The sequence below is a fragment of the Falco punctatus genome (genome assembly GCF_963210335.1).
Source record: "Falco punctatus genome assembly, chromosome: 7".
In the NCBI taxonomy this organism is placed as follows: domain Eukaryota; kingdom Metazoa; phylum Chordata; class Aves; order Falconiformes; family Falconidae; genus Falco; species Falco punctatus.
The window spans coordinates 70112189-70139095 of record NC_137587.1 but is presented as its reverse complement, the minus strand read 5'-3'; the positions used below and the strand labels follow the sequence as shown (position 1 = coordinate 70139095).

Here is a 26907-nt window from a genome sequence, read left to right as displayed (position 1 = left end):
TCCCCGGGGCTGTGGGGGACCACCCGGCTATGAGGGGGACAACCAGGCCTGACCCTGGGGATATGGGTGGCCACTAGATTATGGGGGGGGGCAACTGGGCCGGTCCCCAGGGCTATTGGGGGGGCGTGACTGGGCTATTGTGGGGCGACCGGGCCTGGCCTCGGGGCTATGGGGGCGGGCGTGTGACCGGGACCGGCCCCCGGGGCTACCGCGAGTCCCGGCGCCGTCAGTCCCGGCGCGGTCGGTCCGGCCCCGCTGCCGCCCGCTGCGCTGCCCGGCGGAGCCGCCTCCCGGCGGGGCCGGGGCCGGGCCCGGGGCCGGGCGGGCGGAGCGGCGGGCGGGGCCTGGCCCATCCCGGCCGCGGCAGCCGGCGGGCCCGGGGCGAGCGATGTAAGGAGCCGGGCCGGGCCGCGGAGCCGGCCAGGGTAAGAGCCGAGCGGCCGCGCCCCCGCCCCCGCCCCCGGAGCCGTCCTGCGGTGGGCGGCCCCGGCCCGGACCTCCCCGGCCCTGGCCCCGGCCCCCTCCGCTCCCGGCGCGGAGGCCCCGTGCCCGGCTCGGCGGAACCGCTGCGGCCTGCCCCGGCTGCGGCTCCGGCTGCGGCCCCGTCCCCCCGTCCCCCCGTCCCCCCGTCCCCCCCGCCCGCAGCCCGCGGCGGCCCGGGCCCGAGGTGCGCTGGGCCCTGAGCCCCGGCCCGGGCTATAAATACCCGGCGCCGGATTAAGCGAAGTAGGACGCAGCGGGGGAAGGGGGGGTGAGGAGGAGGAGGAGGAGGAGGGGGGGGATCGCAGAGGGGGCGGCGGCCCCGTGCTGCGCTGCCCCGGGACCCCCGGCCTGTGGCGGCGCCGCGGCTGGGCTGGCAGGGGCACCGGCACGGCGCTGTCCCGGCGCAGGTCTGCCCCGGCGGCCCCGGGATGAAGCTGAAGAAGCAGGTGACAGTGTGTGGAGCTGCCATCTTCTGCGTGGCCGTCTTCTCCCTCTACTTGATGCTGGACCGGGTGCAGCATGACCCCGCGCGCCACCAGAGCGGGGGCAACTTCCCCAGGGTGAGTGGTAGGGATGGGCAAGTGGCCCAGGGCTAGTGGGAGCCAGCTGGCACAGCCTGAGGCCAGCCGGTTGCCTGGGCCAGGGCTTGTTCCTCGCTGCTGTCAGGGCAGGCGGGGGCCGGGACCCACCTGGCACAGGGCACCAGAGGCTCTCACGGTGGCATCTGTGTCCCCAGAGTCAGATCTCGGTGCTGCAGAACCGCATTGAGCAGCTGGAGCAGCTGCTGGAGGAGAACCACGAGATCATCAGCCACATCAAGGACTCGGTGCTGGAGCTGACAGCCCACGCAGAGGGGCAGCCGGCGCTGCCCCACCACACGCCCAATGGCTCGTGGGTACTGCCCCCCGAGAGTCGCCCGAGTTTCCTCTCCGTCTCCCCACAGGACTGCCAGTTTGCCCTGGGGGGCAAGGGACAGAGCCCAGACCTGCAGGTGAGGGACCAGCAGCCCAGCCCAGCAGCTCAGGGCCCATCTCTGCTAGTATGAGGGGGTCCATAGCAGCATAGTGTCCGGGGGGTCCTGGCCCTACTCCTTGGGGGTCTCTCGATCCGATATTTGCCCTGAGCCCTGTCTCCCACCCGGCAGATGCTGGCTGTGTACTCCCTGCTGCCCTTTGACAACCAGGACGGCGGCGTGTGGAAGCAGGGCTTCGATATCACCTATGAGCCCAATGAGTGGTACACTGAGCCCCTGCAAGTGTTTGTGGTGCCGCACTCCCACAACGACCCGGGTGAGCAGCCGGTGAAGGTGGGCAGGGGAGGGGAAGGGCTAGCCCAGGCCCTGCTGGTGAGGAAGCGGTGGGCCCCGCACAGTGACCCCCTGGCCTGTGCTGACAGGCTGGATCAAGACCTTCGACAAGTACTACTATGACCAGACGCAGCACATCCTCAACAGCATGGTGCTGAAGATGCAGGAGGACCCACGCCGGCGCTTTATCTGGTCCGAGATCTCCTTCTTTTCCAAGTGGTGGGACAACATTAGTGCCCAGAAGCGGGCTGCAGTGCGGAGGTAGGGCTGCCCCCCGGCCACACTGCCTAGCGCAGTCCCTGCCCAGAGGCAGGGTGCTGCAGGAGGCATGGGCTGTGAGCATGGGGTGCATGAGGGAAGGGCCCTGGGGAGACGAAGGCTGTCTTGTGGCCGCAGTGTAGCAGCTGTGGGCTCCACAATGCCCGCCATGGGGTGCCCTGCCACTGCAGCAACCTCTCAATGCAGCAGGACGTCAAAACCGTAGCAGTGTGGAGTACGAGCCAGGGTGCTCCCAGTGCTGGGGCATCCACAGCGGGGGCCTGGGGGGCCAGGGGAGGCAGGTCTTGCCCTACACTACTCCCTGTGCTCTCAGGGCTGGGGAAGTCCCTTTCACCACTCTAAACCCAAGCATGCGAGCACCGCTGTGCAGCCTGAGCAGTGCCAGTGCTTTGCAAGGCCCAGGGCACCCTCAGAGGGGTGGGAGACCTGGAGAGACAGATTGTGCGGTAGGAGAGGGCTGTCTCGTCAGCCCACTTGTTCTGGGAGTGCTGTGGGTGGAGGACAGAGGCAACGTGGGCTGCAGGACACAGTGGAGGATGCCGGCCTGTGTGGAGATGGGCTCTGGTTGAGGCTTCAGCCAGCGTGGTTCTGTGGAGGGTTGTCTGTCTGTGTGAGGACAGCGTGGGCAGTGGGACTTGGCAGCCAGTGGTTGCAGAGGCTGCAGGTGAGATGCAGGAGGCTCGAAGGCAGGGAGAGGCTCTGCCATGGACACACAGCTCACTGCTGGGCTCTGCCTGGAGCTGATTGCATCTCGTGTGCCCCCCTTGCAGGCTGATCGGCAATGGGCAGCTGGAGATGGTAACTGGTGGCTGGGTGATGCCTGACGAGGCCAACTCCCACTACTTTGCCATGATCGACCAGCTGATTGAGGGGCACCAGTGGCTGGAGAAGAACATCGGTGAGAGCTGAGTGGGATGTCGGGCAGGAGGGGCAGCATGTTGGCTGGGGGCCTGCTTGATGTGCCAGTGGGCACCCCCATCCCTGGCAGGAGCCTCCTCATGGGAGGTGCTGAGAGGCCCGGTGCAGGGCTGATGGGTCTCTGTGTCCCCAGGTGTGACGCCCCGGTCGGGCTGGGCTGTTGACCCCTTTGGGCACAGCTCCACCATGCCCTACCTGCTGAAGCGCTCCAACCTGACAGGCATGCTCATCCAGCGCGTGCACTACGCCATCAAGAAGCACTTTGCGGCCACCCAGAACCTGGAGTTCATGTGGAGACAGACGTGGGGTGAGGGGCTGCTGGGAGGTGACTGCAGGGGGGGGCCCTGCCGGGGTGGGGGGCAGCAGGGAATAGCTACCAACCACTTTCCTGTATGGATGGCGAGCCGAGTGCCAGGGAGGGAATGTCTCTGCCCTGCGGCTGTTCTGCCCTGAGGGACAGCGCCCGGGTGACCACCTCCGTGCCCATGCCCAGCATTCTGGGAGAGGCTGCTGTGCTCTCTGGGCTCCAAGCAGGTGACCCTGTGTGCCAGGTCTGCTCTGCGCCAGCAGCCTTTCACGTGCCCCTGGGGCTCCCCTGCTTGTGAATAGGCAAGGGAGAACCATTGCTGGTCCTCATCTGTCCTTCGTCCTGCAGATCCAGATGCCAGCACCGACATCTTCTGCCACATGATGCCCTTCTACAGCTACGATGTGCCCCACACCTGTGGGCCGGACCCCAAGATCTGCTGTCAGTTTGACTTCAAGCGCCTGCCGGGTGGCCGGATCAACTGCCCGTGGAAGGTGCCTCCCCGAGCCATCACCGATGCCAACGTGGCAGAGCGGTGAGTGCTGCAGGGGCAAGTGGCTCTGAGCCCCACAGCCCTGTCTGGGAGCCAGCCTCACACCCTGGCCCCCCATGGCAGAGCCCAGCTGCTGCTGGACCAGTACCGCAAGAAGTCCAAGCTGTACCGCAGCAAGGTGCTGCTGGTGCCCCTGGGAGACGATTTCCGTTACGACAAGCCGCAGGAATGGGATGCGCAGTTCCTCAACTACCAGCGCATCTTTGACTTCCTCAACTCCCGGCCCAACCTCCATGTCCAGGTATGTGCGGGGAGGTCTGGGGCAGCACAGGGGGCTGGAGGAAGCCAGGCTCCACAGGCGGGGGTGGTGGGGGTGCCACCTACAGAGCCCAGTGGGAGGGTGGGCAGTGCTGGGAGGGGTGGTGGGAGCCCTGGCTGTTCCCTGTTGGGCTCAGGGCTGCGATCCTGCAGGCGCAGTTTGGGACGCTCTCCGACTACTTTGATGCTCTGTACAAGAAGGTGGGCATCGTGCCGGGGATGAAACCACCCGGGTTCCCAGTGCTGAGTGGGGATTTCTTCTCCTATGCGGACCGGGAGGATCACTACTGGACAGGCTACTACACCTCCCGGCCTTTCTACAAGAGCCTGGACCGGGTGCTGGAGGCCCACCTCCGGTGAGGGGAAGCGGGCCCCGGGGCAGGGTTTGTGTGCAGGGGGCACGGGCAAGGGTCGGCCCGGCAGCACCGGGGAGCCCGGGCAGTCCTGCAGTCTGCGCCCACCTGCCAACACGCTGCGGGTGGCCTGGGCACGGGCCAGGCAGTGCCGAACCCTTGCCCAGCCCCAGGGCGCTGCTTGGCCCGGAGCATTGGGGTGCTGGGGCAGGGACCTTCGGTGACTTTGTCCCTGCACAGGGGGGCAGAGATCCTGTACAGCCTGGCGCTTGCCCACGCTCGCCATGCTGGCACCGATGGCAGGTACCCGCTCTCCGACTACGCCCTGCTGAGCAATGCCCGCCGCAACCTGGGCCTCTTCCAGCACCACGATGCCATCACCGGTACCGCCAAGGAGGCTGTGGCGGTTGACTATGGAGTCCGGTGCGTGCAGGGGGCCAGCGTGCAGCCCTGAGGGGTCTGTCTCAGATGGGGGCTGGTGGGCAGGGGGCTGGGAGCATGGTTGGGTGTGGGGGTTCTGTGGGGCTCCTCTCCTGGGGGGAGGTGGGGGATGTTGGGGGAGCTCTGGGACAGGACAGGGGGCCGGTCCCGGGTGGCTCACTCTGCCTGTGCCCCAGGCTGCTCCACTCCCTCACGAACCTCAAGCACATCATCATCAACGCTGCGCATTACCTCGTGCTGGGGGACAAGGACGCCTACCGCCACGACCCTTCTGCACCCTTCCTTGACACAGTGAGCAGCTCCCAGCCCCGCGGCTCCCTGCGCCCCAGCATGCTGGGGGAGCTGTTCCCATGGCCCCGGGGAGCAAAGCCCTGCTTGCCTGCTCAGGGTTGGGTGGGGGCCTGTGGAAAGGGTCCCAGCCTGTGCCTGCGATCCTGGACCGGGCTGGCAGGGGTGGTGGGTGCACCCCAGCTCTGACCACTCCTCTCCTCAGGATGACATGCGCCCCAGCCAGGACTCCCTCCCGGAGAGAACAGTGGTCAAACTGGACACCTTGCCTCGGTAGGGGCTGCCTGGCTTGCTCTCAGGGCTAATGGGGCTGTGGGAAGGCAGTGAGGGGCTACCTGGGACCCAGCAAAGCAATGGGTGGGTGCACAGGACTCGTGGGTGGCATGGGGCATGGAGCACCTGGGATGCTGTGGGGCTGGGGTGGCCATCCCTGTGTGCCCCTACCCTGCAGGTTCCTGGTGGTGTTCAACCCACTGGAGCAGGAGCGGCTGAGCATCGTGCTGGTGCTGGTGGACTCCCCACACGTGTGTGTGCTCTCCGAGGAGGGGCAGCCCCTGCCTTCCCAGCTCAGTGCGCAGTGGGGCTCTGCTACGGACATGGTGCCCAACGTCTACCAGGTACAGGGTGCCCCACTGTCACTGCCTGTCCCCATCCTCAGCCTGCACAGCCCACGTGTGCCAGCCTTCTGACCTCACACACTGCCCCCTTGGCTGGATGTCCCGTGAGCCCTCCTCTGTGGCAACAAGTGTCCCCACACCACAACATGAGCTCCCACTGCTTGCAAACCCCCAGCCCCCCACGCACTTCCCTTCCTCAGCAGAGGCCCCAGAAGTTCCAAGCCAAGGTCTTTGCCCCAGTGACAGCTGGCAGGTCCCCGCACGCCAGCTGCCCTCCTGCAGAGAGGCTGGCTCAGGTCTCCGTGTTGCTCGCAGGTGTCCATCCTGGCCCGGCTGCCTGCACTGGGGCTGCGTGTGCTGCAGTTGCACAAGTCCTTCGACAGCCATGCCACGCTGAAGTCCTCCGTGCGCCTGTACCTGCACGGCCGGGACTTGCCTGTGCATAAGCAGGAGGCCGTACCCGTGCACGTCTTCCCAGCCACCACTGATGACTTCTGTCTGGAGAACCAGCACCTGCAGGCCTGCTTCTCGGGACACTCAGGCTTGCTGCAGGTGAGTGCAGGGGTCTTGACGGGTGGCATGGAGGTGAAGGAGGGGAGGGGGACACAGCACCGCATCGTGACAGATGCGCTCACCGCTGTGCCGGCTGGCACCCCGCAGAGCATCCGCCGAGCTGGGGAGGAGCGGGAGCAGAGGGTGAGCAGTGAGTTCCTCGTCTATGGCACCAGGACCTCCAAGGACAAAAGTGGAGCCTATCTCTTTCTGCCTGATGGCGAGGCCAAGGTACAGGGACCGCCTCTGCGAGCCAGCTGGCAGCTATGCCCGCGGCCACCTGACAGTCCTGCAGGCAGCAGCCTCAGCGCAGCTCTCCTTCTCCCCAGCCCTACGCGCCCAAGGACCCCCCGGTGGTGCGAGTGACAGAGGGACCCCTCTTCTCAGAGGTCGCCAGCTACTACCAGCACGTCCAGACTGTGGTGCGGCTTTACAATGTGCCGGGTGAGACAACGTGAGGCTGTGCTGGGGGTGTCACTGGTGCAGGGGTGCTGGGCGATGCTGCCCATGGGTCCCAGCCCCTCACTGCCTGCCCACAGGGGTGGAGGGCCTGTCCCTAGACATGTCTTGCCTGGTGGACATCCGTGACCACATCAACAAGGAGCTGGCCCTGCGCTTCAGCACTGACATTGAGAGTGATGACACCTTCTTCACAGACCTCAATGGTTTCCAGGTATCCCTGGGGAGGGACAGCAGCTGCCCATGGGGGGATGGTGCCCTGGCACCACGGGAGCCACCTCCAGCCACTGACCTCTGTCCCTCGGCAGATCCAGCCCCGCAGGTACCAGCGGAAGCTCCCGCTGCAGGCCAACTTCTACCCCATGCCCACCATGGCCTACATCCAGGACATGCAGAGCCGCCTGACGCTGCACACAGCCCAGGCCCTGGGGGTCTCCAGCCTTGGCAGCGGTGAGCTGGGGCTGTGGGGCTGTGCCTGGGGCTGGGGTCTGCCACAGAGCTGGGGCTGCCCTGGGCGGGGGATGGAGGTGCTGAGGGCTGGGCACAGGGTGCCCTGGTCCTGCTGTCTCTGGGGGTTCTCTGGCTGCCCCCAGCCCTGCAGGAGCATTTCCATGCACGGTGGTGGCAGAGGGGCCATGCGGGGCGGCTGGCTCCTGCTAAAGCCCGGGGTGCTGGGACCCGTTCTCCGCAGGCCAGCTGGAGGTGATCCTGGACCGGCGCCTCATGCAAGATGACAACCGGGGCCTGGGCCAAGGGCTGAAGGACAACAAGCGGACCTGCAACCGGTTCCGCCTCCTCCTGGAGCGCCGTGCCACCGCCAACAAGGTGCATGGGCTGTAAGGCCGCGGGACGGGGCTGTGGTGCAGTGCTGCTCGCCCGGAGAGCTCAGCCCAGCCTTGGGATGGAGCAGGGTGGGGGTGTCTGCAGAAAGCCCCACATGCAACTGGATGCAGGGTCTCCTCCCCTGCTGTCCTGTGGCCCTCCCTGCCGTCGTGCTGGCACTGCACTGGGACAGGCCTGGAGCAGGGGGTATGGACAGGGTGGGACCGTGCAATGGGGTCTGTCCATGTGGAGCCATGCTGCCCTCGTATTCACAGTGTTCTTGTCCCATCCCCTCGCTGCTCTCTATGCATGCTCCATGTCACCCATTCAGAGCTCCAGCTTCTTTTCCAAACTGGCCTCCGTGTTTAAAGCCTTGGGCTTCCCCGGCACCAGGACTGGCAGCCCAGAGGTAACGGCCAGCTTGGCCCCGCTGTCTCTCCCTGTCTCGTGCACTAGCTGCTAGCGACTAGCCTAGCCAGCCCGCGTAGCAGGCCTGTAGTCTGAGCATTGGCTAGCCAGGGTCTGTGCAGGCTGCCCGGCTGGCAGCCACTCTCCCTGTTTGGGTGTTGGGGAGGGGGGTCTTGCCTGGGCAGGGGCAGCTATGGGTGCCCTGTGCTCACAGGTGCCTGTTCAGGTGCTGCTGGAGAGGCTGTAAGGAGCAGGAGGTCCCGTGGGCCCTGTCCAGGCTCTGCCTGGCCCTGCTGCTGCCCTGGCCTTTGCTGAGCCATGTGCTCTTTGGCAGGTGCAGGACAGCCGCCCGATCAGCTTCCCCTCCCTGCTGAGCCACATCACCTCCATGCACCTCAACGCCGAAGCCTTGGTCATGCCCGTGGCCCAGGAGAAGCCGCCAGCCCTGCGCTCCTTCATGCCCCTTTCCACCACCTTCCCCTGTGACTTTCACATCCTTAACCTGCGGATGCTGCAGGCAGAGGTGAGCTATGCCTCGTGAGCAGGGTGGGCAGTGGGGTGGGCAGCGGGACCCCTGGGGGGGGGGCTGCACTTGCTGTCCCCCGCATTGCACCTCACACCCCGGCTCCCCAGCAGGATGACTCCCTACCCTCGGCTGAGGCAGCCCTGATCCTGCACCGCAAAGGCTTTGACTGCAGCTTGGAGGCCAAGAACCTGGGGTTTAACTGCACCACCAGCCAGGGCAAGGTAGGACCAGGCTGCCACCTCCACCCTCCGCTGGGTCAGAGGCAGGGCCCCCCACTACGTCTGGTGCCAGACCTGCCTCCTGCCTTCTGTGCTCACGCCCAGCCAGGCTGCAGGGTGCCCGAGGTCCCCCAGCACCCCAGCACCAGTGGCTGGTCAAGCGTTCCACAGCGCAGCATGCAGCCCTGCTCTGCTCCTTGCCCAGGCAAAGCTGGAGGGTGTTGGTTTCTCAAGAAGTGGGTCTGGAGCCTTCTATGAGCCCTGCACGCCCAGCAAGGAAGGGCAAAGCCTGGGCTGGGCTGGGCCAGTATGGTGCCCTGGGTGCTGTGGGGGGCCTGTGAACTGGCTGCTGGCCCAGCACGTGTGGGGCTGCCCCGTGCACGGTGCTGCACTACCGAGCTGCACCTCATCCCACTCATCCAGGCCACCCATCCTTCTCCCTCCTCTCTCCCTAGCTGGCCTTGGGTGGCCTGTTCCAGGGGCTGGAACTGGGCTCCCTGCAGCCCACCTCGCTGACTTTGATGTACCCGCTGGGCACGGCCTCCAACAGCACCAACATCCACCTGGACCCCATGGAAATTGCCACTTTCCGCATCCGCCTGGGGTAGTGTCTCCTGGAGTGGGAGAGAAGCAAGACTGGCTGGGCAACGTGGGAGCAGCTGCTGAACCCAGCAGCACCAGCATGGCCCAGGAGAGGCTGGGCCAGCAAGCCCGTGGCAGGCAGGCAGGCGCTGGGCAGGAGGTGCCAGACTTGCAAAGGCTGCTGCCTTCTAATTTATTAGTCCTGTGTTCTCTGATAGATTTCCGAAGTGAACTGCTGCGGCAGGGCTGTGCAGACTGCCGGGTGCTGCCCGGGCATAGAGGCCACAGGCTGAGCGCTGCCCTGAGCACAGCACGGCTGGCAGGGGCGGCGAGCCGGGCTCTGCTGCTGCCGGCAGGGTGGGCACAGCCGCCCTGCTGCATTCGCTTGGCTTCCCCAGAGGGTGCCCACCCCGGCGTCTTAGGGCAGGGGCCCGTGCTGCAGTCCCCCAGCCAGCGGGGCAGCATGGGGGCTGCCAGGAGCCTGGTGGGGTTGGGGCAGCTGGCCGGGAAGGTGCTGTGGACTGTAGTCTGGGCTCGCCTGGAGCTAGTAGGAAACATGAGGCTGTTTCTAAGGGCCCTGGTCTGTGTCTGGTTTGTGTTTCTTGCACTGTGTGGGAAGCGGGTTGGTGCTTGTTGGGGCGACAGGGCAGCACCCCAAGGCAATGTGGAGGCAAGCTTGGAGCTGTGGCCAGGGCCCAGCTGGGTGGGCTGCCAGGGCTGTGCTGCTGTGTTCTGGGGGGGTCCCTGCCCTGCTGGTGCTCTGGGGCTGAGCCAGCTGTGGGGCCTCTGGCACATGTGAGAGGCCGGTGGCACAGCCATGCTCAGGGACAGGCAGCACCTGGTGCTGGCAGGAGCAAGGGGGACAGGGTGCGGACTGAAGTTAGGCAGCTCCTTATGCAAGCAGCACCATCCGGATTAAGCATGGGAATGGCCTCTCCCAAATTCAGCACCTTTAGCCCTCTTTTGGTGTGAGCCTAGCAGCCTGGTCTCTACTGGGGCTGCCAGCAGTTGAGAGGCAAGTGATGACAGTCACTGGGGACCCCCTAGCACCCCAGGAAGGTTGGGCCAGCCCAGCAGTGAGGGGATGGACATCATCTGCCACAGCACCCACATGTGCACCGCTGCACAGCTGGAGCGAGCACCTGGCACAGCAGCCTCCCAGGGCTGGGGACTGCCGGCTGTGCTCAGGGCTGAAATGCATGCAGCTACTGGGGGAGCTGGACCCTGTGGGGTGCTGCCGTGGGGTGCTGCTGGCTGTGCCTGGCAATGCTTTGGTGCCCGAGGAGCCTGGCTGGCCCGTCTGCAGCATCCCAGGGCCCATGGGAAGCCACACCACCAGGAGCATCCTCCCAGTTGCTGTGGGGACTGAAGGGGCTGCCACACTCCCCTGGTCCCCCCGGGGCTAATTACTGCGAGCAGGTGCCAGTGCAGAGGGCCGCAGGGAGGGCCAGGTGAGGAACTGGCTGAGCTCTGTCTCGGTTTCCTGCGCAGCATCCCACGGGATCACCCACAGCCCCGCACCCACGGCCCCGCGAATGGGCAGAGTGCATGGAGCTGGTGTGGAGTGTCCCCAGCAGCTCAGCCCCTCACGCTGCCCCAGGGACAGCCTGGTGGGGCAGGACCCCCGGCTTGGTGCAGGGCTGGGGGCGTGAGCATGTGGCGGGGCCGTGCTGGGGAGCAGGAGACCACGGCCCTGTGTGGCACAGCAGCGTGCCGCCGGTGGCTCTGTGGAGCCTGGCTAATGGCACAGCTGGCGGGGGGCCAGGCTGCTGGTGCAGGGCCTGCTGCCCACCGGGGGCTGCCGGGGGGCTGCAGCACAACCTGCCTGCCCACAGCCCCAGGGCCAGGCACTTGCCCTATGGCCCTTGCCTGCAGTGCTGGGAGCCCCAGGTGGGCTGAGATGCCCAACCGGTACCCATGGACCTGGTGCCCCACTGTGGGGTGGGGGTGGCACCTCTCATCCTGCACTTGGCCCCTGAGAAGAAGCTCATTAGCGATGCTCCCGCCTCCTGCCCTGGTCTCTGGGGAGCGGGCAGCGAGTGAAGGAGGCTCTAATGGCTCCAAGCAGCTCTTGATGGGCCGCGATGGAGGCGGGAGCAGGAGGAGCTGTGGTTTCTGCCTCTGCTGTAGCCAGAGCTGCCTCTGCCCAGGGTCAGCTGGGAAGATGCAGGGTGGGCTCCTGCTCCGGCTGCTCCTTGCCACAGCTCTGTGCCCCGGCCTCCTTGGGACAGGTACAGCCCCGCTCCCACCCCTCCTGTTCCCTGACCCCATTCTCCCCATCCCTGCTGGGCCCTTGTCGCTTGTAGGCTGCTCCCCGACAGCCCATGATGGAGGCTGGGGGGTCTGCGCCGGGAGGCAGCTGTGCACACTTGGGGATGGTGGTCCAGGTGTGGTGGTGCCGGGGTTGGTCCTGCATGTCTGTGGGGTGAGGGTGCTGTCCCTGTGGGGTGGTGGGGAACAGGGAGGGGGTTTGGCACGGCAAGATGGGAGCTGGCCCACTGGCCCAGGGGCTTTCCCCTCCCATCTGCCACCATCACGCTCCTCCCTTGGGGCTGCGGCAAGTGCTGGAGGTCATGGCGCACACCACAGCAGGCACTGCCGTGTGGGGCTGTGCTCAGCGGTGCTGCCCACCGGGCTGGAGCCCTGCCGCCCCCCGAGCCCACCCCACAGGCTAAGCTGGGGGCTCCTGTGCTGAGGCCCCCTGGGGCCAGCGTGCTCGAGCCCAGCCTGTCCCTGCCACAGCTTCGCAGGGCTCTGCTCCGCAGCACAGCATCCCTGCAAGGGCCACCACGCTGGAGCTGGTAGCCCGTCCCCGCGGCACCACACTGGCTGCTGGCCCCCCGGCCCGCCCTGCTGCAGGGGTGAAGCTCACAGACTCTGTGGCACCGCGCCGCAGGGGCTGAGCCCCGGTGCCCGCTGAGCTCTCGCTCCTTGCCGCAGCCTCGGTGCAGAACCTGCACCTCTGCGAGGGCTATGCAGGCCCCGACGGCCGCTACCACCCTGGCTTCTACTGCCCACGGCTGAGTGACCCGGCCGGCCATCGCTACTGCTGCCGCCGCAGCCCCCTCACCCTCAAGACCTGCTGCTCCCAGCTGGCCCTGGAGGCCCTCACTGGGGTGAACCTCTCCAGCCTGGCCGGCCCCGGGCTCCTCCGGTGAGCCGCGGTGGCTGGGCTGGGGCTGCTGGTGCCCGGGAGGTGGGAGGGGGCGGCGGGGCTGGCCTGGCGGCGCTGGGGGCTTGCTGTGGCTGCGGGGGGCTGGGGTGTGCGGTGCCACCCTGCAGCCCAGAGCGGGGCTCTCGCCGGCGCAGGGTGCCTTGTGCTGGTGGGGGGCCGTGGCCACCCCTTCCTGAGATGTGTTCCCCCCCAACAGGAAGCCGCTGGCCCTGCCCTTCGTGGGGCTCTACGGGCTCCTCATCCTCCTCCTTATGGCCGTCGACCTCTTCCACTTCTACCGGACCCGGCGCTGCCGCCTCGGCCGCCTCCTGCCCTGCGCCCGCTGCCTGCCCTGCGGCCTCCCAGGGGGGCCCCGCTCCCCGCTGCCCCCCAGCCGCGCCTGCTGAGGGGGGGGCCGCGGGCAGGGCAGGGTCCAAGGGGGGGGTCCGGGGCTCCCTGCCCGGGGGTGCGGCGGGGCGGGGGGGGGCAGGCGGGGACGCACACGGACGGACTGAGGGGCACGCGAGGTCGCACGTGGCCGGTGGCGGCACCGCCGGGCCGCGGGGGGGCGCTAGAGGTCCCCGTCCGGCCCGGCCCCCGTCACGTGACACGGGCGGCGGCGTCCGCGTTCCCCGGGCGATCGGCGGTGACGCCACGGGAGCGGCGGGAGAGGCGCGATGGGGGAGGCGGTGAGCGGCCGCGGGCCAGGAGCGGCGGGGCCGGGGAGGGCAGGGCAGGGCAGGGCAAGGCAAGGCAAGGTGGCCGCCATGGCCTGGTTGGGCGGGTGGGTGCCGGGTGGGGGCCTGGTGTGCTGGGCCCGGTGCCCAAGGCCCGTCCCGGGACAGCTGTGGCCACCGTGGCCGGGTTGGGCGGGTGGGGGCCCGCTGCGGGCCCGCTGCGCAGGGCCCGGTGGCCAAGGCCCGTCCCGGGGCAGCCGGGGTCAGCAGGGTCCTGTCCTGGGCCTGTCCCCGGGGCTGTGGAGGCTCAGGGCCATGCCCGGGCCCCCTGACACGCGTGTCCCAGCCGGTGCCCGTTGGCAGGTGACGGCGGGGCAGCTGCGGGAGCAGGGCAACGAGCTCTTCCAGGCTGGGGACCACGCCGCCGCCCTCGCTGCCTACACCCAGGCACTGGACCTGTGCGACACTGTGCCGGAGCGAGCCGTGCTGCACCGCAACCGGGCCGCCTGCTACCTGAAGCTGGTGAGTGCCGGGCGGGTGCGTCACCGCGGGCCCTGCAGGAACCTGCCCAGCCGCCCTGGCCTGCTGGGGCTGTGCTGCTGGCAGCTGCCCTGGCCTGGCCCCTTCGCCAGCTGCGCACTGGTGCTGAGAGGCCATGTCGGTCCCTGGGCAGGGTGCTGTCACTCCTCAGACAGGATGGTGCCTGGTGTTTTCTCTCTGCTCACCTTTTCTCCTGGCCCTGCCTGCTGTGCCACCTCCTGGGTGGGCTGTCAGGGCCTGGGCAGGGCACCCTTGTCCATGCCTGAGCTGTGTGTCTGTGCTGGGGCTGTTTCCCAGGCAGTCACAGCTTCTCTGATCTCCCAGCGTGGAACTCTCTGAGGCAGGGTGGAACACAAGGAACCTAGGGTCTCGAGTAGACCGTGAGCACTTGAAAAGCACTGGGGGCCTTAGGGCTTCTTGGGGACCCAGTGAGGTTTGCATTCAAGGAAGGATGGGATGTCCTGCTATGCTGGTTCAGCGTCCTCTGATGCTGTTCCCATCCTCAAACTCCATAGTCCTTTCCCTGCTCTGCTCTAAAGCAGCAGGTCCTGCCTCAGCCTGCAGCAGGCTGGGCTGAGTGAGGCCTGCACAGGCAGCACATCAGGCATTTCCCTCTTGCTGACTCTTTCCTTCTCTCTGCAGGAGGACTATGCCAAGGCAGAGGCTGATGCATCTAAAGGTACTATCAGTGGTGGCTAGTGGGGGACCGGTCTCTGTGCACTGCCCGTGTGGGTGGACTGAAGCCGTTCAGGGGCTGTGCAATAGATTCCCTACTCACCCACAGCCATTGAAGCCGATGGCCGGGACATGAAGGCGCTGTTCCGCCGCAGCCAGGCACTGCAGAAGCTGGGCCGCCTGGACCAGGCAGTCAATGACCTGCAGCGGTGTGTGAGCCTGGAGCCCAAGAACAAGGCCTTCCAGGAGGCCCTGCGCGCCCTGGGGAGCAGCATGCACGAGAAGGTGAGTGGGGAGGCAGTGTGTGGTTTGGGGGCTCCTGTGCCCCTCTCTGTGGGTGGGTGTGGTGGGCTGATGGAGGCAGTGAGGGCTGAGATGCTCTTTCTGCTCTGTCTCAGATGAAGGCCATGTCCTGCACGGACTCAAAGGTAGAGCAGATGTTCCAGATCTTACTGGATCCTGAAGAGAAGGATGCGGACAAGAAGCAAAAGGTCTGAGCTCGGGGGGGCGGAGGGCAACGCAGCTTGGCTGGAAGGCGAGGAGGGATGAGGGGAGGAACGGTATTCCCAGGTCAGCACTGCTGTCTGAATGGTGCTGCCTGGGTGAGGCCAGGCTTCCTGCCAGTAAAACATGCTCCCCAGAGACTGGGGGTGGAAGGCGGGTGGGTGCCTGTGGCTTTGCTGGCTGCCCAGCCAGCTCCTGCTGCGGAGGTTCCCAGTGCACAGTGGGCTGCATCCTCGTGGGCAGATGACCCAGACACAACTCTCTTTTTTCCCAGGCTGCGCAGAACCTGATTGTGCTGGCACGAGAGGAGGCTGGAGCAGAGAAAATCTTCCAAAGCGATGGTGTGCGGCTGCTGACGCAGCTGCTCGACACAGCCAAGGCTGACCTGATGCTGGCGGCCCTGCGCACCTTGGTTGGACTGTGCTCTGGGCACCGCTCCCGGGTAGGTCCCACCATAGTCCAGGTCTCCTTTGTGATGGGGCCTGGCCCAGGGGAAATCAATGTTGGGGAGGCTGCGAAGCGTGTCAGGCAGGGGAGCATCACTAGTGTCTGCCTGCAGCTGGCTGCAGCTCTGCTGAGCAGAGGAGCTTTGAACTGTCACCTGCCAGACCTGAGGCTGTGAGAGCCTTGTTGCAGCGGGGAGCTATCCTGATAAGGTGCTGGGAGGTGCCAAGGCTTCCCCAAAGTCTCTAGCAGGTGGCTGTGCTTGTATTTGCAGACCATGGCCATTCTGGCAGAGCTGGGGGCCCCTCGTCTCTCAGCGGTGCTGGGCGTGGAGCACGAGCAGGTTTCCCTGGCTGCCTGCAACCTTCTGCATGTAATGTTCGAGTCTCTGAAGGAGGGGCTACAGAAGGACTTCCGTGGCAAGGAGGACGCGGTGGTGCTGGGTGAGTGCCTGCCGTGCTGGCTGCCCGGTGGGGGCTGGGGGGAGCACCCTGGGGAGGCACTGAGTTGCAGTGTGTTTTTCTCCCACTGCCCACCTTGTCACTGCTCCCTGCCGCAGCGCCGGGGCTCTGGCCTAGGGTTAATAAAAGATTGAGCTGGGGGAGAGGAGCCCCTGGTCATGGCAGCATCTCCTGCCAGCCTTACCATGGTGGAGGTGAGGCCTGTGCCCATGGCACTGACTGCCGGGCACCATCTCTTCTGGAAGATTCTTCCAAGGACCTGAAACTGCTGATCAAGCACCTCCTGGAGCTGCTAGTGCTGGAAGGGGCCTCTGCGCATGGCCGTGACAATGCTCTCAACCTGCTCATCAAGGTGGTGCCCAGGAAGTCGCCAAAGAAGACCAATAACAGCATGAGCCTCTGGGTAATCGACCAGGGTGAGTAGAACAGCGTACCCCTCTGCCTTGGGGTGCTGCGTGCCTCGGCTCTGCCTGCCCACCCCATTTTGTCCCTCGCTGGGGTGACTGACCTCATGTTCTCCTAGGCCTGAAGAAGATCCTGGAGGTGGGCAGTACAGTGTGCGGCACCCCGGGCAGCCTGCCCGTGACGGAGAACAGTCGGATGAGTGCCTCAGTTCTGCTGAGCAAACTTTACGATGACCTGAAATGCGATGCTGAGAGGGAAAACTTCCACCACTTGTGCGAGGACTACGTGAGGTGAGCCCGGCGTCCCTGGGGGTGGAGAGGGGGTTCGGTCTCATACAGCCAGCAGCCTTCTGGGGAAGTAGCAGCACCCCAGACCTATTTGCTCTTAGTGGTAAAAGCAGATCGCAGAGCTACCTGAGGCCTGCTGTGTTGGGGTTCAGCGGGTGGGGCTGCGTGTGGCTGAAGGCAGTGGGGTGGGATCAGCTTTATCCTTCCTGGTGGTCTTCCCCTGCAGGAGCTGGTTCAAGGGGCCTGAGCTGGCTGGGAAGCTGCGGGCCATCCAGACGGTGTCGTGCCTGCTGCAGGGCCCCTCAGATGCGGGGAACAGGGTGCTGGAGCTGGAGGGGATCATGGACAGCGTGCTGTCCCTCTGTGCCTCCGTCTGCGAGGCACACCAGCTGGTAGCAGTGGAGGCACTGATCCACGCTGCCGACAAGGCCAAGCGTGCCTCCTTCATCACTGCCAACGGCGTCAGCCTGCTCAAGGAGATCTACAAGCACAGCGAGAGGGACAGCATTCGCATCCGGGCACTGGTGGTGAGTGTGCCAGGAGTGTGGCAGGATGGGAGGAGTGGCTGTGCTGAGCGCTGTCCCCTCGCTGCTGGGGGATCTTGGAGACGCATTGGGGTGACCGTGACCGTTCCTGCTCTGAGTCTGCTCCTGGCTGCAGGGGCTCTGCAAGCTGGGATCTGCTGGAGGCACCGACTTCAGCATGAAGCAGTTTGCCGAGGGCTCCACCATGAAATTGGCCAAGCAGTGCCGCAAGTGAGTGCTGCTGGGTGGGGGCATGGTGGGGCAGCTGGGCAGGGTGCCCCGCAGCCTGGGCTCATGGGGCCCCTCTCCCAGGTGGCTCTGCAATGAGACGATCGACGCGGGCACACGGCGCTGGGCGGTGGAGGGCTTGGCCTACCTCACCTTCGATGCGGATGTCAAGGAGGAGTTTGTGGAGGACAAGGCAGCCATGCAGGCCATGTTCCACCTGGCCAAGGTGCATGCTGAGTGCTGTGATGGAGGGCCCTGGGTGGGGGGCACCCTGGCGCTGTGCAAATGTGCCAGAGGGGGCTGTGGGTCTCACACTATGGGGCTGGGGTGTGGAAGGGCCCCATGGTGCTGAGAGGGCTCGAGCCCTTGTCTTGTCCTCTCCATCGTGGGTGTGATGGGGGCCCCGTTATCGCTGCAGTCAGAGGACAGGAGTGTGCTCTACGCCGTCGCCTCCACACTAGTGAACTGCACCAACAGCTATGATCACGAGGAGCCGGACCCGCAGATGCTGGAGCTGGCCAAGTATGCCAAGCAGCACATCCCGGAGCAGCACCCCAAGGTGAGCAGGGCACGGCTGCTCTGGGGAGCTGCCGGGAGCCCTGGCCCTGTAGGAGGGCGTGTGGGTGTGACCGAGTCCTGAGTCTCCAGTGAGGACAGGGCCTTCAGGGACGAGGGGGGACACCTCACAGCAGATGGCAGCGGGTGGCAGGCTAGTGCCACTGAGCCAAGTGGTGACTCTGCCTCTGGGATAGGACAAGCCAGACTTTGTGAAGCGCCGGGTGCGGAAGCTGCTTACGGCTGGTGTGGTGTCAGCTCTGACCTGCATGGTGAAGAGCGAGAACCCGGCGCTCACCAACTCCTGCCGGGAGCTGATCTCCAGGTATGGACATGCTGGGGATGGCAGGGAGGGAGGCTGCCGGTGTCCTGCTGGCAAGCTTTTGTGCCTGTGGTGAATGCAAGCTCCTAGGAGAACAAATGGGATGTCTGCGAGCCTGGTGCAGCATAGGCCTGCTGCGGGTGTCCGGGTGCTCCGGCTGCTCTCACTTTGTCCTTAGAGTGTTCCTGGCGCTGGTGGAGGAGGCGGAGGACCGGGGTGGTGTGGTTGCGCAAGGAGGAGGCAAGGTGAGGGGACAGGCCCCGCTGTGCTGCTGGCGTGTGCTGTGCAGTGGGCTCTGGGGGGGTGGCTGTGGTTTAGCAGGGGACCGTACTGGCTCCCTCGTACATGAGACCAGCGGAAGCTGGGGCTGCTGTGGCCTGGCTGCAGGACTGATCACTGTGTCTCTGCCTGCAGGCTCTCATCCCGCTGTCCCTGGAGGGCACTGAGGTGGGGCAGGCCAAGGCAGCTCAGGCCCTGGCAAAGATCACCATCACCTCCAACCCGGAGATGGCGTTCCCTGGAGAGCGGGTGAGTGTTGCCGCTGTGGGCTGCGGGGACGCAGCTGACAAGCAGGGGCCCTTCGTGGGCAGTCAGGGCTGCACAGGGGCTCACGTGGGGAGTAGCAGTGGGCACAGTCTTGGCTGTGCCCCACTGTCTATGCCTGGCCTGCTGCAGCCAGGCGTGTGTCGGCTCTGGGGAAGCATTGGGCTGAGCAGCACGAGGAGGGAGGAGGGACTGCCCTGGTCGGAACTGCCCTGGTCCCAGTGTGCAGCATCTGGGATAGGGTGGGCTTCAGCTCCTCCTTACCCACCGGGAAAGGACTTGGCAGCCCTGGGGCTAAAGGCCACAGGGCTGGTGATCCGAGGTGGGATCTGCACCACAGGAACTGCTAGCATGGGTTTGCCCTTTCCTGGGGAGCGGGAGATGGCAAGACCTCTGGTGTTCCCCACTAAGGCCCGATGGCCCAGGCCTGACCATGGGAGCAGCTCTGCCTTTAGGCTGGGCTCAGGGCTCCATCCACGGGGTGCAGAGTCCCTGCCCCTCTCTCAGAGTTCGTGGCCTGCACTGCTGTCTCCACAGATCTACGAGGTAGTCCGGCCCTTGGTGAGCCTTCTGTGTCTTCAGCGCACAGGCCTGGAGAACTTTGAGGGGCTGATGGCATTAACCAACCTGGCTGGCATCAGTGAGAGGCTGCGGTAGGGGCTGGCCTGGGCCAGGGGGGAGGGGAGGGAGTGTGCTGTCCCTGTCTGGCCCGGAGGTGTGCTACCCTGGGCAGGGAGCGCTCACACACGCCCTGTCCCAGGCAGAAGATCCTGAAGGAGAAGGCTGTGCCCATGATTGAGGGGTACATGTTTGAGGAGCACGAGCTGATCCGGCTGGCTGCAACGGAGTGCATGTGCAACATGGCCATGAGCAAGGAGGTGAGGGCTGGGCCAGGGCCCGTGGGGCTTCTGCGCTGGGCTTCTGGCCCCCGGCACCCCCACTCACCCCCCTCCTCCTCCACAGGTGCAGGAGCTGTTCCTGGCAGAGGGCAACGACCGGCTGAAGCTGATGGTCCTGTACAGCGGGGAGGAGGATGAGAAGCTGCGTCGGGCAGCCTCGGGGACCCTGGCCATGCTGACCGCCTTGCACCCCCCTATCTGCAAGCGGATCCCCCAGGTGGTGAGTGCCCAGCAGTGAGGCAGGGGGCACTCGGGTCCCCCTGGGACAGCACCCGGTGTTCCATATTCCCTCCCCACAGTGTCCTGGAGCTGCGTCCCAGTGCTGGCCCCAGGAGACTGGCGCAACCTCTCCTGCCCTCAGCCTGACTCCCGGGGCTGGGGGTGCTGGGGGCCAGCAGGGCTGGGGGGGGCGGGGCAGCACTGAGCGTGGCTCCCCTCTTCCCCGCAGACGGTGCACTGGCTGGAGATCCTGCAGGCGCTGCTGCTGAGCCCCAGCACCGAGCTGCAGCACCGCGGGGCCGTGGTGGTGATGAACATGATGGCAGCCGAGCGGGAGGTGGCCGAGCAGCTCATTGCCAGCGAGATGCTGGAGATCCTCTCGGTGCTCGCCAAGGACAAGGATAAGCCGCGCGTGGCCCACGCGGCCAAGGAGAGCCTGGCACAGGCCGTGGCTTATGGCCTCATCAAACCCAGCGCCGGGCAGGAGTGAGGGCCCGGCTGGGGGCTGCCTGCACACGATGCTCTGCTCAGGGATGGCTGCCCCGGCCGGGGTCCTGCTGCCCGCGGGGGCTGCGCCCGCTGCCCCGGGGTGAGGGGGAGGACGGGGCTCACCGCTGCCGCTGCACCGTCTGCCTTAACCGGGAGGGCCGGCCCGGGGTCCTGCACGCCGGGGCCCGGTATGGCGGCGGGCCCGCCCGGTGACACTGCACTAAAGCTGCTCTTGGACCACAGCCCCGCCTCTGTCCCTGCGTCCGCCGGCGCCGCCCCCTTCCGCCGGTACCGGCGCCGGCCCCGCCCCGCCATGGCGGCCCCGCGCCGCGCCTGGCTCGTCTTCGGCTTCAGCCCGGAGGAGGCGGCGGGGGAGCCGGGCCCGGGCCCCGGGCCCTGGCGGCTGGAGTCGGGCCCCGAGGGGATCCGCCGTGTCTGGCCCGCCTGGAGCTACGTGGTCGTAGAGACCGGTGAGCGCCCCCCGGCCAGCCCGGTGTTGCCCCCGGTGCCCGGGGACAGCGGGTGCCCGCTCCCGCCCTTCCCCGCCGCGCCGGGATAGCCCGTTCGCCCCGGCCCCTGACGCCGGACCCCCGGGGGGGACCTCCCCACGCCCCCCACGGCGCCGGTTCCCTCGGGATGTCACCCGCTCCCGCAGTGCTGGTCCCGCCGGGATGTCCCGGGGACGGAGTCCTCCTCTTCCCCCGGCGGTGCAGCTCCCCCGAGAAGCTCCATTCCCCTCCGGATGTCCCAGTGTCCCTCCCCGCTCCATTGGCCCCCGGGATGTCCCTCGTCCCTGCACCGGTCCCCCAGAATGTCCCCGTCCCCTCAGGGATGCGCCATCCCCCTCCCAGCGCTGGTCCCCCCGGGATGCTGGCGTTCCCCACCGCGGGCTGTCCCCGTGCCGGTCTCCCCGCGGTGCTCCGTTGCCCCCCGGGCTGTCCCTGTCCCCCTCCCTGCGCCGGTCCCCCCGGGATATCCCCGTCCCTCCGGGACGCTCCGTTATGCCCCGGGATGTCTGCTCGTCCCGTCCGTCCCCGTGTCCCGCCCCCCCCCCCCCCCCCCCCGCGCCGGTCCCCCCGGGGTGCACCCGTCCGTGTCCCGTCCCGTCCCGTTCCCCACCCCCCCGCGCCGGTGCCCCCGGGGTGCCCCCGTCCGTGTCCGTCCCCCCCTCCGCGCCGGTGCCCCCGGGGTGCCCCCGTCCGTGTCCCGTCCCGTCCCCCCCCGTTCCCCACCCCCCCCGCGCCGGTGCCCCCGGTGCGGCGCCCCGCTGACGGCCCGGTGCGGCAGGCGCGGGGCTGGAGGTGCGGAGCGCGGGGCTGCGGCGGCCGCTGCCGGGCTGGGCCGAGGCGCTGCCCTCGGAGACGCACGTGGTGCTGCGGGGCCCGGCGGCGGCCCAGGCCTGGCCGCGGGCGGCGGCGCTGCGGGGCGCGGGGGAGGGCGCACCCGCCTGGAGCCGGGCGCTGCCCCCGGAGCCCCGCTGCCCCCCGCCGCTGCCGCTGCTGCCCGGCGGTTTCGCCACGCCGCGGCCGCCCTTCTTCACCGCGCTGCCCGGTGCGCTGCGGGCCCGCCGGCTGGCGCTGGGCCACGAGCACGTCCTGGTGCTGGGCGCCGCCGGGGAGGCCTACGCCTGGGGTGGGGGCAGGTGAGCACGGGGCGGGGGAGCACGGGGCTGGGGAGGGGGGTGTGGGGATGTCACAGGGCTGGGGCGGGGGGTCGCAGGGCTGGGGAGGGGGTCATGGTGCTGGGGAGGGGGGTATGAGGCCATAGAGGGGAGCACAGGGCTGGGGAAGGGGGAATGAGGCCATGGGGGTGTTACAGGGCCATAGAGGGGAGGTATGGGAACATGGAGGGGGGCTGCAAGGCCATGGTGGGGGGGGTGAGGCTATGGGGGTGTTACGGGACTGTGGAGGGGTGGTACGGGGATGTGGAGGAAGGTGTGGGGCCGTGGGAGGGGTACAAGGCTGTGGGGCTGTGGAGGGGAGGTGTGAGGCCATAGGTGGTGGTGCAAGGCTGTGAGGGGAAGGTACGGGGCTGTGGGTGGGGGTACGGGGCTCAGGGGGGGAGGTACGGACCGTAGGGTGGGGGTAGGGGGCCATGGGTGGGACAGCAGTGGGTTCCCGGGCGGTTAGGATGGAAGGCGGGAGGGCTGTGGCAGGTGGGTATGGGATTAAGGATATGGGGTGGGGGGAGGGGCATGGAAGGCAGGTGATGCAGGGACGGACGATGGGTGTGCTGGGGGGATGCAGAGGGAATATTGGGGGATGCAACAGGGAGGCTGGGGAGGACGTGGGGGATACAGGAGGGACTGCGCAGGATGCAGGTGAGAGGATGTCAGGGTGGGGGGTCACCTCAGGGTCTGAGCCCCCCGTTAGCTTGCAGGCTTGATGCAAACTGGTTCAGGTTTCTGTAGTGATGATGGATTAGTCAACACAGTAAAATAATCTAATGAAGTGAGTACATGATCAGTAAACTAATTGACTAATAAACACACCACTTATTACTTCATGATACTGTTGTTATTCATGGTGTTGCACATAATTATTGAGCTGCAATTAATAACTCTTAAGTCATCTTGATTACATACAGTGCTGTTGAGTTACAGCGCCTTCTCCTTTCCCTGTTCAGCTTGCCAGCAGTTGTACGTGGGTGCAGTGAACAGCCAGAGGCATCGCTTCGTTTAATCTCTTAGAGGTGTTTTTGCTTAGTTTGAGAGGTGTATTTGCACATCCTGCCCGGCTGCCACACAGCAGTAATGCTTTCCCAGACGATGACTGAGGGCACAGCTCCGGGCCGTCCCTCTGTCCCTCCCTTGGATCTCGTGATTCCTACTGCCTGGCCGGGCGAGGGATTCCTGCTTCTCCCTTTGCCCCAAGGCTGAGGTGTGGTTAACACAAGGTGCCAGTTCCTACCTGTGCTGCCATCTGCGTCGCTTGTACACGGCGTTGCAGCCCCTCATCTATGACTGCTCTGGGTTCCTGCCCCATCCAGCCATCGGGTCCGGCACAGGGGGCTAAACCAACCCCTGCCAGGGCCACGGCATGCAGCGGTGCAGCCTCTGGATCTCAGCGCCGCGAAGATCTGCTGGGAGCCATAGGCCACTAAAGCTCCGTTGCTCTAGGGCTTGTTACTGGGTGTAGCTGAGGCATCGCTGGGTCTTGCTGAGCCCCATAAATCCATTGGGTTGCAGCTGTACATCCCCAGTGCCACAGACACACACTGGCACTGGGTCAGGGTGCTGGTGTGCGATCAGTCCTGACGGCAGTAACCGTTAGTTGTTAATACCCGTAGGGTGGAAGGGATCAGTGTTCGTCTTAAACCACCAAAGGCTGTCGGTCGTAGTCAGCAGAGCTGTGTGACCTGGCCCATCGCCCTCCCTTGATGTTTCTGATCGGCCCAGGAGTGCCTTGTTCCCCATTCTCTGTTGGCTGGTGGCTCGGGTCTCGGCCAGCTGGTGGTTCTCATAGCCAATGTAAAACTCAGTTTAAATCAGCAGTTGTTGCGTTTGCAGATACCACGTTATCTTATCCTTTGCTTTCCCTTTGGAGGAAAGGTTTCTGCACTTGTCAATGTGTATTTTAGGATTAACTGTTTTGGAAAAACTAAATGCCGTGGTTAAGCTTTGGTTGTTTAACAAGGCTGAGAATCCTCTAACGTGTCCCTGTGCCATGTCCTGCAGTGTTACCGCTCTGCTGTGTAACAGCTAGGTGGTGGCTCCACTCGAGCCTTTGTAGCCCCTTTCTTACTGCAGGCTGTGGTCACCTTCACTTGCTTGGGAGCCCCTTTCCCGCTGCTGCGAACCCTGCCTGTGGCTGTCTGAGCTGCTGCTCGTGCCTGTGGCTGTGCTTGGGGCCCAGCCCTGCTCTCAGCCTCGCTGGGTGCATCTCTTTGCCCTGGTCTTCTGCTGATACCCCCATGAAGAAAAACGAAACATCTTTCCAACATCATTGCCTCAGCACAGTTTTTGGCATTCTGTTCTGACTCTTTGATGATCCCCAGGATGCAACACTAGTTACCTGCTACATGCGCCTGAGCTGTTTATTTTACTTTTATAGCCCTTTGTAACTCCTGCTTTTGCAACAGCTTTCACAATTAAAGCCACTGGTGCTTTATATCCCACTTGCTCACCACAGACGTGACTGGGCTGTCAGTCTTGGCCCTGTGCATGGGATGCCCTGTGCTGGGCTTCGCCCTCTCACCGGCGCTCGGCTTTTCCCTATTTCTGGTGTCAGCTCTTTCCCTCAGTTGTGGTTATTCCTTCAGCAGCTCAGGGGTGGCTGCCTGAACCCAGGCACTGTGTGTACCTCGTCACCTTCGCCTTCTCCCAGGCTGGGGCTGGCACTGCCTGGCCCCCCCTGCACTGGAGCCGTTGGTGCTCAGCGCTGCTGTCAGCACCCGTGGAGGCACAGCTCGCCCAGGCAGGGAGGATTTTGCAGACCTCAGCATGTGGGTCCAGCTGGTGCCACCCTCTGGGATGAGCCCAAACTTGTCCCCTCGTGGGATCCCCCTGCTTTCACTTGTAGGCGTGGGGCTGCACTGATTGCTGACTGCACTGTTAATTCCTGGCTCAGCGTGGGCCAGACGAGCTCGGCGATCGGTTAGATGATCCATGGACTAACTCGTAAACATGTTCCTCAGTTCAGAGCTGTGTCATTTGCCACACTGTTGCACGACAACCCAGACTCTTGTCTCATGGCTGTTGTGCAGCTGCTGCTTGAATTACAGCCTTGCATGCCACAGCCTGCCTGCCCAGCCCGCCAGGCACCGGCGCAGCGAGCACCCCCCGGCCTCCCACATGGCTGGGCACAGGGGCACCCTCCTGCCTCCCCATTGGGACCCAGCAGAGGGGGGTCCTGGGGGTCCGGGGGCTGGGTTGGGGGCAGGGGCAGCAGCAGGCAGGAAGGGGCTCAGTCAGGACTGTGGGCTCATGGTGGGGCAGAGAGGTGCAAGGGCTGGAGGGCAGTGGGGTATGAGAGGTGTCTGTCGGTCTGTCTGTGTCTCCCCACAGGCATGGGCAGCTTGGCCACGGGACCCTGGAGTCGGTGAAGGAGCCGCGGCTGGTGGAGGCGTTGGCCGGCGTGCCGATGCAGACTGTGGCAGCCGGCGGGTGGCATTCGGCCAGCGTTAGCGGTGAGGGGGCTGTGTCGGGTGGTCAGGGTGGCTGGTGGCAGCGTACAGCCCTGGCTGGACCTGGTCCCAGGGAGCCTGGTGCACGGTGCTGTGCCATGTGCACTGGGTGCTGGTGACCCTGGAGCAGCCAGCTGCTGCCGCTGAGCTTTGCTCTGGGGCCACCCCTGCTGTGCTTCCCACACACAGAGGCAGGAGACCTGTACATGTGGGGCTGGAATGAGTCGGGCCAGCTAGCTCTGCCCTCCAAAGGGCTGGCTGAAGAGCGGGCACAGGATGAGGACACGGGTGCAGGTGAGGGTGCTGCTGGTGGTGGGTGCTGCCAGGTCCTGCAGGGCCACAGGCGGTTTGGTGTGGTTTAAGCCTGCAGGTGATGCTGGTGGGGCCTGGTCGCTCCTGGGAACTGAGAGTTGGCTCTTCCCCAGGGAATGCTGAGCTGCCACCCTGCCAGGAGCAGCCAGCTGCTGAGGGCACCGCGTTCATTTCCATCCAGGCGTTCCCAGCCTTGCTGGATCTGCCACAGGACCTGGAGGTCAGCAAGGTCAGCTGCGGGTCCCGGCACACGGCTGTTATCACACGTGAGTTCCTGGCTCGGGGCGGCAGGCAGCACTGGAAGCAGGTTGCTACCTGGGAGCAGGGTGGGGGTGGCTGGTGGGGGCCAGCAGCCCCCCGTGCTGCAGTGTGGGCGCTGGCTGATGGGTGCTGTCCCCTTTGCAGGAGGCGGCGAGCTGTACACCTGGGGCTGGGGTAAGTGATGCCTTTGCTCTGGGACAGCACAACACCTCCCCAGGGCCAGCTTTTGTTTTCAGCTTCCTTACTGTTGGCTTCTTTTACTTGTATTTTATCTTTATATTTACTTTATATTATATATTATTTATACATTTTTATATCTATAATGCACATATATATACAAGTATCTTTATATTTACTTGTATTTTATCACTGTGAGGTTCCATAGCAGAACACTTTCATGGGTTCCTGGCTGGAGCTGTTTGTTATGGGGTGCTCTCACCTTCCTTCCCTCACATCATGGCACGCCTGTGGTGTCTGCAGGTAAATATGGGCAGCTGGGACACAGGGACAATGCCAGCTCTGACCAGCCGCGCCGCGTCGAGCACCTGGTGGCCGAGGGGCTGCAGGCAGAGGAGGTGGTGTGTGGGCTCTGGACCACCTACGTCTGCGTGCTGGAGCCGTGAGGGCCCTGAAGCCCACCCCCCCACCACTACAGCTGCCCGCAGTGAGGAAGACGGAGGCAAGCTCCACTCCTGCCAGGACCCTCAGAGCTGAGGCAGGCAGCCCCCTACGCCTGGATCGGGCCAGGTTTAGCCTATGGTGAACTGAATTCACATGCCAGGGTCCAGGCTGCAATGGCACGAGTGCTCAAGGCAACTAAACAAAAGGCTGAACATATTTATTGTATCTATTTTTCCATAATGGCTGTGGTGGTACTTTGTGTTGCGTACAAAGGATGTTCCCAGCTTCCTCCA

General features: G+C 65.5%; 4 protein-coding genes across 8 annotated transcripts; all 4 read left to right on the top strand.

The window, feature by feature from the left end:
• Positions 1 to 185: 185 nt before the first annotated feature.
• MAN2A2 (mannosidase alpha class 2A member 2) lies at positions 186 to 9947 on the top strand. Of its 4 annotated transcripts, none has more exons than XM_080397422.1 (24): positions 186 to 425; positions 891 to 1043; positions 1427 to 1474; positions 1628 to 1772; positions 1879 to 2050; positions 2839 to 2966; positions 3120 to 3293; positions 3642 to 3828; positions 3910 to 4087; positions 4258 to 4460; positions 4698 to 4880; positions 5075 to 5189; positions 5392 to 5459; positions 5638 to 5803; positions 6119 to 6355; positions 6464 to 6586; positions 6685 to 6799; positions 6895 to 7028; positions 7123 to 7264; positions 7506 to 7639; positions 7968 to 8045; positions 8379 to 8567; positions 8678 to 8791; positions 9244 to 9947. In XM_080397422.1, the coding sequence occupies exons 2-24, from the start codon at positions 912 to 914 to the stop codon at positions 9394 to 9396; spliced, it is 3318 nt and encodes a 1105-aa protein (XP_080253548.1). In that variant the 5' UTR covers positions 186 to 425; positions 891 to 911; the 3' UTR covers positions 9397 to 9947. The 4 variants fall into 4 exon arrangements, with proteins under 4 accessions (XP_080253548.1, XP_080253545.1, XP_080253546.1 ...); XM_080397419.1 differs by having other exon boundaries at positions 1220 to 1474; XM_080397420.1 differs by having other exon boundaries at positions 188 to 425; positions 1220 to 1474; positions 8681 to 8791.
• Positions 9948 to 10063: 116 nt separating this feature from the next.
• Positions 10064 to 12938, top strand: LOC308067889 (uncharacterized protein). Its single transcript, XM_080397488.1, has 3 exons — positions 10064 to 11601; positions 12311 to 12524; positions 12742 to 12938. Exons 1-3 carry the CDS (start codon positions 11025 to 11027, stop codon positions 12929 to 12931), a joined length of 981 nt encoding a protein of 326 aa, XP_080253614.1. The 5' UTR covers positions 10064 to 11024; the 3' UTR covers positions 12932 to 12938.
• Positions 12939 to 13109: 171 nt separating this feature from the next.
• On the top strand, positions 13110 to 20537 carry UNC45A (unc-45 myosin chaperone A). The gene is made up of 20 exons (XM_080397429.1): positions 13110 to 13213; positions 13565 to 13723; positions 14384 to 14420; positions 14526 to 14701; positions 14815 to 14907; positions 15195 to 15362; positions 15639 to 15807; positions 16071 to 16241; positions 16349 to 16520; positions 16744 to 17044; positions 17178 to 17272; positions 17354 to 17495; positions 17688 to 17828; positions 18022 to 18149; positions 18325 to 18391; positions 18561 to 18674; positions 19227 to 19342; positions 19450 to 19567; positions 19653 to 19808; positions 20037 to 20537. Exons 1-20 carry the CDS (start codon positions 13202 to 13204, stop codon positions 20295 to 20297), a joined length of 2796 nt encoding a protein of 931 aa, XP_080253555.1. The 5' UTR covers positions 13110 to 13201; the 3' UTR covers positions 20298 to 20537.
• Positions 20487 to 26856, top strand: RCCD1 (RCC1 domain containing 1; the record flags this gene model as incomplete). Of its 2 annotated transcripts, none has more annotated exons than XM_080397469.1 (7): positions 20487 to 20766; positions 21584 to 21938; positions 25302 to 25423; positions 25610 to 25714; positions 25846 to 25998; positions 26138 to 26167; positions 26474 to 26856. In XM_080397469.1, the coding sequence occupies 7 exons, from the start codon at positions 20487 to 20489 to the stop codon at positions 26614 to 26616; spliced, it is 1188 nt and encodes a 395-aa protein (XP_080253595.1). In that variant the 3' UTR covers positions 26617 to 26856. The 2 variants fall into 2 exon arrangements, with proteins under 2 accessions (XP_080253595.1, XP_080253596.1); XM_080397470.1 differs by having other exon boundaries at positions 25914 to 25998; positions 26474 to 26668.
• Between the last annotated feature and the right edge of the window lie 51 nt (positions 26857 to 26907).

Excerpts from the sequence above, each read along its gene's own strand:
- MAN2A2 (XM_080397419.1), top strand. The coding sequence starts at position 912 with ATGAAGCTGAAGAAGCAGGTGACAGTGTGTGGAGCTGCCATCTTCTGC. Across the intron at positions 5,804-6,118 it reads TGGTGCCCAACGTCTACCAG|GTGTCCATCCTGGCCCGGCT; the intron begins GTACAGGGTGCC and ends TGTTGCTCGCAG. Across the intron at positions 8,792-9,243 it reads GCACCACCAGCCAGGGCAAG|CTGGCCTTGGGTGGCCTGTT; the intron begins GTAGGACCAGGC and ends CTCTCTCCCTAG.
- LOC308067889 (XM_080397488.1), top strand. The coding sequence starts at position 11,025 with ATGTGGCGGGGCCGTGCTGGGGAGCAGGAGACCACGGCCCTGTGTGGC. Across the intron at positions 11,602-12,310 it reads CCCCGGCCTCCTTGGGACAG|CCTCGGTGCAGAACCTGCAC; the intron begins GTACAGCCCCGC and ends TCCTTGCCGCAG. Across the intron at positions 12,525-12,741 it reads GCCGGCCCCGGGCTCCTCCG|GAAGCCGCTGGCCCTGCCCT; the intron begins GTGAGCCGCGGT and ends CCCCCCCAACAG.
- UNC45A (XM_080397429.1), top strand. Across the intron at positions 18,392-18,560 it reads TTGCGCAAGGAGGAGGCAAG|GCTCTCATCCCGCTGTCCCT; the intron begins GTGAGGGGACAG and ends CTCTGCCTGCAG. Across the intron at positions 19,568-19,652 it reads ACATGGCCATGAGCAAGGAG|GTGCAGGAGCTGTTCCTGGC; the intron begins GTGAGGGCTGGG and ends CCTCCTCCACAG.